Source organism: Pistacia vera, unplaced genomic scaffold (assembly GCF_008641045.1).
Source record: "Pistacia vera cultivar Batoury unplaced genomic scaffold, PisVer_v2 Contig222, whole genome shotgun sequence".
Lineage (NCBI taxonomy): Eukaryota > Viridiplantae > Streptophyta > Magnoliopsida > Sapindales > Anacardiaceae > Pistacia > Pistacia vera.
In genome coordinates this window covers 828503-840138 of record NW_022196027.1, presented here as the reverse complement: position 1 = coordinate 840138, position 11636 = coordinate 828503, and the positions used below count along the sequence as shown (strand labels likewise).

Genomic DNA, 11636 nt, shown 5'->3' with positions numbered 1-11636 from the left:
GAATCTCTATTAAACTATTCGATCACTAATAAATAGTTATTTCAAATTAAATTCGATTTGCCAATATCACTACTTAGAATGGCACATTGAATTGGATAAATGAAAATTACAATATCACAAAAAATATGCAGTATTATTGTTTTGCTTTTAATTTTAAATATTAATCTTGTTTCAGTAAAGATTATTTAAATAAAGGGTTTTCTTTGTGTATAAAAAATTATTAAGAGAAAATACTGACTTAATTTTTTGTGATAAATCCGGAAACTAAATCCAAGTTAAAGGATATTTTGTGAAATAAAATCTTCTAAAATATATTAAAAGTATAGAGAAAACATTACATTTATAATCTCACTCAAAATTTTGTATTTTCATACCCTTAGAATCTCACTCAATCTCACTCATGCGTACTTAAACTAAATGTTTTATTTGTGCATAAAATCAAGTGGTTAGATGGATTCGAAACAAAAATTAATAAAAAGCCTGAGTTGTCTTAGAGTTAGATATTGAGCAAACAAAAGATACGCAGAAAAAATCGTTCAATGATTTAATAAAAATTCTTACATATATTACTTAAGAGTTACTGAGTTTGAATACCTCTTTATGAATATCTCTTTAATTGCTAATAGGTAAACATTCAAATTCTTACGGTAAGAATTTGAATGTAAGAATAAAAGAAGACGGTAAGGACTAAGGCGTGGGGAAGAGCCAGTATCCAAATCACAAATTCTAATTGGTTCACCCCACATCTCCTTATCCATTGCCCAAAACTTCCGACCACACATCCAAATCCACAAATACTTCAACTCAATATCCTTCTTTTATGTCTATGCGATTATTGATCCATTACTCATTTCAACTATCTATCTGTAATGGCCATGGCAACCCAAGCCACTCTTTTCACTGCCGCCGCCCTCTGCACCGCCAAGTCCAGCGACCGCGCCACCGTCCCATGGAAACAACCATCATCTCTGTCAATCACCACCGCTACCAGACCACTTAAATACGTCCCACGTACCATCAAGGCCATGGCCGAAGAGAAAACCGAAGCCCCAACAAAAGAGGCTCCGGTGGGCTTCACCCCGCCGGAACTTGACCCAAACACCCCATCGCCAATCTTCGGTGGCAGCACTGGTGGGCTGTTGCGGAAGGCTCAAGTGGAAGAATTTTATGTGATCACATGGGAGTCACCGAAGGAACAGATATTCGAAATGCCCACCGGGGGCGCTGCTATTATGAGGCAAGGTCCGAATTTGCTCAAGTTGGCGAGGAAAGAGCAGTGTTTGGCTCTGGGGACAAGATTGAGGTCCAAATACAAGATCAAGTACCAATTTTACAGGGTGTTTCCGAATGGTGAAGTTCAGTATTTGCACCCGAAGGATGGTGTTTATCCTGAAAAGGTGAACCCGGGACGACAAGGGGTTGGGCAGAATTTCAGGTCGATTGGGAAGAATGTTAATCCGATTGAGGTGAAGTTCACAGGGAAGCAGGTGTATGATTTGTAATTTAGAGTGGAAATGTGGTTATTATGTTGTACTTTGTGATTATGTCAAGTATTTATTTATGTATGTTTGTTTCCTTAATTTCTTGAAAATGCTACAGAAATAGCAAAACTTGATCATTTAATCGATCCCTATGTATTTTTAAAGATTCATACCCTAGAATTTTGTTTTTTGTGCAACATTTTTTACCATTCATGGCCTAAAATCAATCTTTCATGGTTTTGTGGAACCCTCTATTCTATACTACAATATAATGTAACATAGAGCAATGACGAGTCATCACTTGGTAACGCAGATTGAACCTAGCTAGTAGGATAATGGTCAGAATCCAGATCAAGCCTAGGCAGAATGTAATTATAAACTCATTCATCTATATATTGCAGAAATATTTCATACTAATGCAATTAAATGATATAAAAAACCACAATAAATAACTTGTTTGTAGTCATAGTGAAATACCTCTTTATAGAAAACAAAGAAAAGAAAATGAGTTAATGACCTATTCCCACCAAGGTATGCCTCAATGACCATTTCTCACCCAAAAAGTTTAAAACTACCACTTTACTACTTAAAGCACAGTTTCGTTATTAAATTTTATTGTGAAGAAAGGTAAGATGGTTAAAAGTCTGTTATAAGTAAGGGTAGGATGTTCAATTACCCTACTCCACAAAACTCCCACCCCCACCACCACCCAAATCAACTCAATCTCTTCATCTTTCGCATAACTTGACCTTTGTCGGCATCGTCGTTGGCTGATTGGGTGCAGTTTTCCATTGATTTTTTCACCAAATAGATAGATCTCCTCACCCCTTTCATCCATTGAGCCATTCCTTAGCAAACTGAAATCGAACTTTTTTCCTCAAAATCCTCCATCATGCGCAATAGCCAACCTAGGCCGTATCGACCATTTTCAGTGTCGACAACTGCTCTCGAAACCACCAAAAAACTCCCCTCAGCCTTTTGAACAAAACCCATTTTCCCCCTCTTTTTTGGTCTCGCCAATCGCCGGCTACAGCCCACTGTTGTGGCCACACAATTTTTGTCGATTTCAATCGATTCCTCCACCGGAAACCACCCTCATCACCACCATTCTTCCCAACAGCCTTGATACCGTTCACTCGTCGATCGCCGCCCTCCTCTCTAGGGTTTGTTTCTTTGCGAGATTGGGGTTTTTGCTCGTCTGATGAAATTAGGGCATTTTGAAGGTTGATTCTTGAAATTCGAAGTTGTAGAAGTGTTATGTGTTTGTGAATTTGATTTTCTGACCACCGATGACCCCCTATCGTCGATTTTCTGAAGCTCTAAGCCACGCCCACCACCTGCTCGACAAAAGTCCTAGGCTAATTTCCAACACCCCACGCCTGCGTGTGCCACGCTCGTGCACCTGCCTGCTGCGCGTATGTCGGTGACCCCCTATTATCGGATTTTGGAGAGTTATTGTGTTTGTTTTGACTGTTGATTGGAATTGATTGAATAGTGGGTTGATTGATTAAAAAAATTAGACTAGATGGAGGTGCTATTGGTGGTGGTACTTGGTAGTAGAGCCGCAGGAGGTGGAGGTGGTGGAGCATTGTTTTAAAACCCAGACCGGTGAGCAACCCGTTATGCTCTTTGGGTCACGGGCCAACCGGTCCAACCGGTTGGACCATCAGTTGGATTGATGATGTCATCACACTAGCATGATGACATCAGCACATAAAAAACCTGTTATTTTATTTTATTTTTTTAAGATTTTTATTTTTTAATAAGACAATAACAACTTAATTACTGCCCAACATGATTCAAAGTTCAATTTCAATAGCAATTCCAACATAATTTAAGTATTTAACAACAATCCAAAGTCCAAATCCAAATATGATGTGTTTATCACTTCATCCATTACATATTAAATTATAAAATACATAATAATTAATAACAAATGTGTTCATCACTTCTTCTAACTCTCAAAGAAAGCCGGTATCAACTTTATAGTTGTCATTGGTTTTGGAATTATAAGTCATTGCGCTATTAGAATGGTACCTCTTTTTCTCAAATGTGTTTTCTATTATCAACTTTATAAATTAAAATTAATGTATCTGATTTATGCAATATAATACTTTCACATTCATTTACCACTGTCAGATATGGTTTTGCACTGCAAATCCTTTTCCAAGCAATCTCTACTTAATTATAAATAAAGCATTTTTATTAATACCCGGCTAAGAGTCACATTGTCATAACACAAAATCTTCTTAATCTTCTCGAGATTCTTCACATCTAACTCACATCTAGAAAGGCACTTTGGGTGATGAAACCTTGCATCATAAAAGCTTATAAAAATAATAATACAAATTACAGCATTTTATAGTCTACTGCAAAAACTCTCTCAGATCAGTCACATAACCAGTCAAGGCAGATGCTGCAGCCGTATATGGTGAAGCCAGATAGATCTGGCCTTCCTAGTGTCAAATTGTCATAATATTATAAGGACTATTTAAATTGAAAATAAACAGTATATACCCAAGCAGAATCCATAATTCATCAACAAATGAAAAACTCTACAACATTAAACAAAAGCTACTCATTAAGATAACTACGATAAAGTGGCAGTAAGTGCATTTGCAATGGCAAAGGGAAAATACAATTGTGACTTCACAAGTAACACATAAAACTTAGAAACCCAATTATCGATACAAGAATTAATTCAACAATGATACAGGAGACGTGAGATGTTGTCAAAATTCCAACGCATGAAATAGGGGCTGAAGGTTAACAATGAGTATCTATAAAAACAGGAAAATTATGAACCAACTGTGCAGGAAATTCAAAAAGAGAAATAAAGCTTTGAAGTTCTGGAAAACAAAGCGCTAGTCTCATAAATCAGATGAGAAACAGAGAGGGCACAAGCTAATTCACCAAAATATTTATACAAAACCACCCAACAAAGAACTATTCTGCTGTAATTGCATATACATTATTCTGCTGTAATTGCAACTATCAGTGGACCTCTAAAAACTAACCCACAAATGCATATACATTATTATGATAAATGCATTAATAAAACAAGTTGAAAAACGAAATGGAGCTGTCGTGAATGGTGTGTTTTTTACCTGGATCGTTGACAAGAGGAGGAATGGAGCTGTCGTCGTCCGGTCATTGTCGTCATCCAAGAATGGACCTGTCGTTGTCGTCGTCGATTTCCAGCAAGGAATGGAGCTGTTGTCGTCGATTTCTGGCGAGGGAGGAAGTCGTCGTGGCGATTTTAGAGAGTTGAGTTGCGATCGATTTCAGCAAAGAATGGTTGCGATTTTATTAAGACTAAGTTTTGATTTGTGTGGGATTTCAGATTTTTGCGATTTCATTAAAAAAATTTCAGAATATTTTGTGAGTAGAGAAAGGAGAAATTGCGAAATGAGAGAAATTAGGGATTTTTTTCCCTTTTCAACGTTGGACCGGTTTTTCTATAGGTCCGGTTGGACCGGTGGTTTGCACTATTCACGCAGTCCATTGACGGATTAAAGCGAGTTATTGCGCAATATCGGGTTTTATATTGACTCGAACCGGACACGTGACTGGTTCCCGATCCAATCGGTTGAACCGGCAGATCCGGTCCGACTTTTAAAACAATGTGGTGGAGTTGGTGGTGGTTCAGGCCACAATGGAGGCTAAGAAGAGAAGAGAAGAAGAAGAGAGAAGGGTATTTCTGTCTTCATAATGAATATCATTGTATTTAATGGAAATTATTAACTGAACATAACGTTTGGATAGTAAAGTGGTGTTTTCAAATTTTTTTGGGTGAAAAGTGTCATTAAAGCAAATCTTGGGTTGGGTGGGAAAAAGTAGTTTACTCAAAAGAAAATTTTGAAACCTTTAAGCTTAAAAGCATATTGGCAGCTGAACCACCTCAATATTAATTACATTGGGCTATCGATCTTCTGGAACAAAATTTGTATAATAGTTTTGTGATATTTATATCATGTGTGTTAAATGTGCAGGATTAGATATCTCGTCCTATTTGATTGAGACCTTTGCAAATCACGATTCACGTGTTTTCAATTTAGATTACCTTACTTGTTTGAGTTACAAACACGCTCTCACATGTGATTTATCGTTCAATAATCTTTTTTTGTTTTTTCATTTTTAATAAACAATTATTAATTCAATACATGTCTAGATGGAATATATGAAGAAAGGCTCTTAATTCAATTCATTTGACAGTAACTTATATATTCGGGTAATTCTGATCACATTGTGTTAAGACTAATATAAGCTAAATCATCAATTTACACATAGACTTTGACATATTTTTTTTTTTTTCTAAAAAGAATTCTTTTTGATGCTCCTTGAAGTAAGGTTTACTTCGAATTACAAATTAAGGAAATAATGCAAATCTTTCTCCTTCTTCTTACTCCATTCTCTCACTCCTTTACGTGGCAGCCGAACGACCCTTATGTGGCAGCCGACGTGATAGATGCCACCTCACAAGGCTGCCATGTCACCCTCCAATGATTCATGCTACCATTCGTTATTAACTAGGTTATAGGATTGAATTACACTGTTATAATACAAAATTTTAACACATATTCTTAGTCTATGATTTAATGTAATCCAATAAATTTCGATAAGAGGTTATAAGAGTTAGTTATTTTTAATGTTAATTAAGTATTTTTTGAGTTATTGAAATACCATGAATCAATATAAATGAGGTTATATTATAGTTTTTTAAATTGTAGAATATTTTGTCCATAGAAGTGTTATAAATCAGGGAAATGTTATAAATATTAAGATACTATTGCTTGATAATGTTATAAATCTTTAAATTAGATTTCGATTCATCTGGTAGCGAAATTCAGTAAGATATTGCTGGAATATCAATTTCAAAATATAAGCTGTTGTCCATAACTCCATATTCTATTTGGCTTATAATATACCCTTAGTATGATGATCAATTATTGGAATTATAAATCATTATTAAAAGTTTCATAAGTGCATGTTGTTTGGTCTGATGTGGCCAATGCAAATCCATCTCAATCTCCCCATCCCTATTATAGTATATCTAACAAATTATTTTATACAATTAACAGTGTAAAGGAACAAGGGATAGAGCTCACAATTAATACTTGTTTTATAGACAAATTAATTAAATAATAAGATGAGTTCAATTCTTTTCTAAACAATGAAAGGAACAGCCATCAATGTCCCAACAACTATACAATGGCGCAATGTTTGTAGTCACAACGTGTATCACATAATACTGCCTTCTCGTGAAAACACAATTATGTGTTGGTGACAAGCCAGGTTTTATTATTGAGATGGTGAGTTAATGGAGCACATCTCCATCTGATTCTCTTTTGGGGGACACCATAGATAGGACTCACTAACGCATTATTAGTATTCTATTAATTTTAACAACAAAATGGAAACTTCTCGAAAGCATTTGATGAAAATTATTCACAGTTAAAAGCACTATACTTTATTACCATTCATATTCATACACATACGCACATATGTACACAGTGGGGCCCTATTTGAAACCAACTGATCATCATGCGCCAACAGTTGTCGTGTTGAGAATCGATTCCAGTTCACTCCTGGTACGGCCGATCCTTCCATCAACACCGTCTGATTGACTGGGCCATATTTCTGGAATGACTTGAGGTAAGTTGTTGACGTTCTCTATTACATAATCTGATTCTTTGATCTTCACTGTCTTTCCAACCTTCAATTTCAAAAAATAAAACAAACAAATAAATAAAAACATAAATTGTGTTGTTGTTGTGTGTACACGTTGCGGCAATTTTAAGATAAAACATGAAATTACCAAAACAGTGCATAGCCCCAGAGCTTTGCCAGCAGCGATATTTTTAACATTGTCGTCGAGAAACAGCTGCCAAGACGAGACGAAATGTGTTTCAGTATGTGCCAACCGGAATCTTTCAAAATAAAATTAATAATCGAAAAATTGACGAGATCTTACTGTACGGCGAGGATCAAGACGAGCAACATCCAGAGCAATTTTCATGGCGTCCATTGATGGCTTCAAAACGACAGGGAATTCATCAGGACGAGTTGCTTTCGAGAGATTTGGATTCATCGTCTCGAAGCAGATTATTTGATCGAAACAGTCTTCTAATGCTAACCTCTTCAGGCATTTCATTGCGTGGTTCCTGTCCGAGTTCGTGAAAATCTGGAAATTCAAAAATTAATTAATTTCTTCATTAAATAAAGTTATGACGATTTGATTAACAATTTTTTTTTTCCAATTTCATTTATCCACTTACGATCTTTCTTAGGGGGATGCTACGTAAGATGTTGCGTAGTTGAATATCAGGTTTAATCAAATCATACGGCAATCTTCCGTGCACGAAACTGTTGATCAAATTATTGTATATAAGAAGAAAAATTAAATAAAATGTAGTTAATATTTTAATATTTGTCTTTTTAAATTTAATAAAAAATTTGGCTAACCTGTGATAATCATCAGCATCAATATCATAGCCTAATACCTGGAACAATTTAAGAGAACTAATCAGGAGAAAATATTAAAATTGATGTGAAGAAAATTGGCTCATTTAATTCATTTGGAAGTTATTGAGAGCACAAGAAGAGTAAATTACTCGCAAACCGGCTAGAGTGCTGCCGTAAGTTTTGAAAAGTTCAACTCTGAGAGTCGACGCTTTACTTTCTGGGAACCCGCATTTCTCAACGAGAAATTCTGAAAAAAGTAAAGAAAAATAATCAGTGATTTAAAAATTTAACTGAAGCTTGAAACTGACATCAATTTGTTCATAATTAATGCCTCACCTTCAATGTTTTTCTTGACACCTTCAGCTATTCCAACTTTTGAAGAGTACAAAGTGTCATCCAAATCTGGTTCAAAAGAAACTCCAAACAAGTTATTACGACCATTCATTTCAGGCAAAAACTAAAGGCATTCAGAGGTGAAACAGAGAATTATATACCAAACATGACGCAGTTGAAGGCAGAATCCATGGCTGAAGAAACAAGAAGAGAAAGCAAATGAAGTGAAATTCGCAATACAGAGAGCGATGAAATGAATGAGATAATTCAATTACAAGCAACGAGGGCTTTGACAAGGAGGTGAAGAGAGGTTTTTATAGGCTTAGAGGCTGAAGAAAAAACAGAGCAGAGAACGATTGTGCTGACTCATAGTTCAAATCTCTTGCAACAAAAGCCGAGTAGAAAAGGGCCCACACGCCTGTCGAATATTATATATAAATTTCAGGAAAATTGACGTAATTGCCCTTTCCTAATTTTCTAAAGAAGATACTAACACTACCCATATGTATTTAGCCCTGTGACCGCTTGTCCACCGTCCAATCAGGTTATAGCTTTTGAATGACAGATAAGGGTAGTCAATCATAACGTGGCCAGATTCTGAGATATTTAAATATTAAAGCATAGTAAATGGAGGGCATCCATGTAATTTGAGCGTTGTACAAATTGGAAACGTGGATTGCGTTGTAAAATCGATCTACTCTTCTTAAATTTTATTGAGTTGTAATTGCCTTATGTTGACCCTGAAGTAAAGTCTTTAAATATCTTCCGAAAATAACTTTACTAAACGCGTTAGTTAAGACGTTAATAAATTCTTAAAAGTTTTTTTTATTAATGAATTCTCCCTCTTTGAATCATAGAATAAGATGATCGTTATAAATCTTTAAATTAGATTTCGATTCATCTGGTAGCGAAATTCAGAAGATATTGCGGAATATCAATTCAAAATATAAGCTGCTGTCCATAACTCATATTCTATTGGCTTATAATATACCCTTAGTATGATGATCAATTATTGGAAATAAATCATTATTAAAAGTTTCATAAGTGCATGTTGTTTTGTCTGATGGGCCAATGCAAATCATCTCAATCTCCCCATCCTTAGTATATCTAAAAAATTATTTTATACAATTAACAGTGTAAAGGAACAAGGGATAGAGCTCAAAATTAATACTTGTTTATAGACAAATTAATTAAATAATAAGATGAGTTAATTCTTTTCTAAACAATGAAAGGACAGCCATCATGTCCCAAAACTATACAACGGCGCAATGTTTGTAGTCACAACGTGTACCACATATACTGCCTTCTCGTGAAAACGCAATTATGTGTTGGTGACAAATAAGCCAGGTTTTATTAGAATGGTGAGTTAAGGAGCACATCCACTGATTCCTTTTGGGGGACACAGATAGGACTCACTAACGCATTATTAGTATCCTATTAATTTTAACAACAAAATGGAAACTTCTCGAAAGCATTTAATGAAAATTATTCACAGTTAAAAGCACTCTACTTTATTACCATTCTTATTTCAACATGGAACACATATGCATATGATTAACATGGTATGTACACACTGGTTTGGCGAATCAGCAAGTTCTACCTATGGTTTATAAAATCCAGTTCCCACTCTTAATTAATAGAAATAGAAATGTTTAATTTAATGATTAAAGGGTAAAATGGGCAGCACACAGTCGTCCCGTCCCCCCCCCCCCCCCTCTCCCTCTCTCTCTCTCCTCCTTTCAGTCCTTCCTTTCTCTCTCGGATTTTAGTCGGGTTTTGCACCAAAATTGGTAGGAATATCTTCTCATCACCGATTGCACCTTTCCCATGCTGATTGGTTCGTTTTCGGACTGATCTTGCACCGTTTTTGCATTGTTTGTGCGACCCTCAGCCTTGCTGACCGATGTTCTCAGGCTCGATCTAGACGATTTTAGCATCGATTAAACCACCTAAATCCATCATCATCTTCCTTCACCATCCTCTTCAAAACCCCCACCAGCTCTGCCACCAACATTTGTTGTTTCCACCTTTCCTGATTGCATCTCCATTGCAACACACGACTGAGTTTGTTGCTTTTACGTTGAATTCGCCATCCCACCACCAACATCAAGCTCCTCTCTTCTCCTTGACACACCAGTTACCATTCAAGTCGCACTGGTTGTCGTTTCCTACTCATGATCGTGGTTCATTTTTCAGGTTTGCGAGTGGGTGGTGGGTGGGGTTGAATTTATGAGTAATTGGTGTTGGTTGTTTGGTGGCGGCGGGGCTGACTTGGGGTTTAGAAGGATTACGATGGTGGGGGATGGGTGGAATGGTGGTTGGCCGGTTTGGGTTGTTTTTGATGGGTTTGTAGCAGAGTTTGTGGTGGTTTTTAAGTGGGTTTTGTGCTGAATTTGTGAGTGATTTGGTGGTGGTAGGGTTGACTTTGGGGTTTAGAGGGCTTACGATGATGGTCGATGGGTGGAATGGTGATGGGTGGTGATGATGACCGTGGGGTTTTGGTCGTGATGGTGTTAAAAGGTGGTGGATGGATGGTGATGGTAATGGTGGTTAGGTGGCATTGTAATCAAAAGTCAAGGACGGTATGATAATAGCATTGTTTGTGATGGATCAGAAGTTAAAATTTATTAATAGTGGTAATTTAGGGTGATAATTTAGAATTTATGAAATCATGGGTGAAACTTGCAGATCCGCCAAACCTTGGGGATACATGTCGTTTATCTTATTCATACTAATGCAATTAAATGACGTAAAAAACCACAATAAATAACTTGTTCGTAGTCATACAAGCAGTGAAATACCACTTTATAGAAAACAAAGAAAAGAAAATGAGTTAACTTCCTATTCCCACCAAGGTTTGCCTCAATGACACTTTCTTAACCAAAAAGTTTAAAACCACCATTTTACTATCCAAAGCACAATTTCATTATTAAATTTTATTGTGAAGAATGGTAGAATGGTCAAAAGTTTGTTATAAGTAAGGGTATGATGTTCAATTACCCTAATCTACAAAACTCCCACCCCCACCACCACCCAAATCAACTCAATCTCTTAATCTTCCGCATAACCTGACCTTTGTCGGTGCCGTCCTCAGCTGATTGGGTCTGGTTTTCCATTGATTTTTTTCACCAAATAGATAGATCTCTTCATCCCTTTCATCCATTGAGCCATTCCTTAGCAAATCTGCCCAAGATTTGGCTGAAATCGAACTTTTTTCCTCAAAATCCTCCACCATGCACAATAGCTAACCTAGGCCTTATCGACCCTTTTCAGTGTTGACAACTGCTCTCGACACCACCAAAAAACTCCCCTCAATCTTTTGAACAAAACTCATTTTCCCCCTCTTTTTTCATCTCG

The 11636-nt window shown here is 36.4% G+C and overlaps 2 protein-coding genes across 2 annotated transcripts; one reads left to right on the top strand and one right to left on the bottom strand.

Moving 5' to 3' along the window:
- Positions 1-771: 771 nt before the first annotated feature.
- On the top strand, positions 772-1623 carry LOC116130517 (photosystem I reaction center subunit II, chloroplastic-like). The gene has a single exon (XM_031416251.1). It carries the CDS (start codon positions 870-872, stop codon positions 1500-1502), a length of 633 nt encoding a protein of 210 aa, XP_031272111.1. The 5' UTR covers positions 772-869; the 3' UTR covers positions 1503-1623.
- Positions 1624-6984: 5361 nt separating this feature from the next.
- On the bottom strand, positions 6985-8617 carry LOC116130521 (suppressor of disruption of TFIIS-like). Its single transcript, XM_031416257.1, has 8 exons — positions 8441-8617; positions 8283-8348; positions 8096-8193; positions 7947-7984; positions 7760-7847; positions 7456-7665; positions 7300-7365; positions 6985-7197 (listed from the first exon to the last, which is right to left on the bottom strand). The coding sequence occupies exons 1-8, from the start codon at positions 8469-8471 to the stop codon at positions 7024-7026; spliced, it is 771 nt and encodes a 256-aa protein (XP_031272117.1). The 5' UTR covers positions 8472-8617; the 3' UTR covers positions 6985-7023.
- Positions 8618-11636: the final 3019 nt, after the last annotated feature.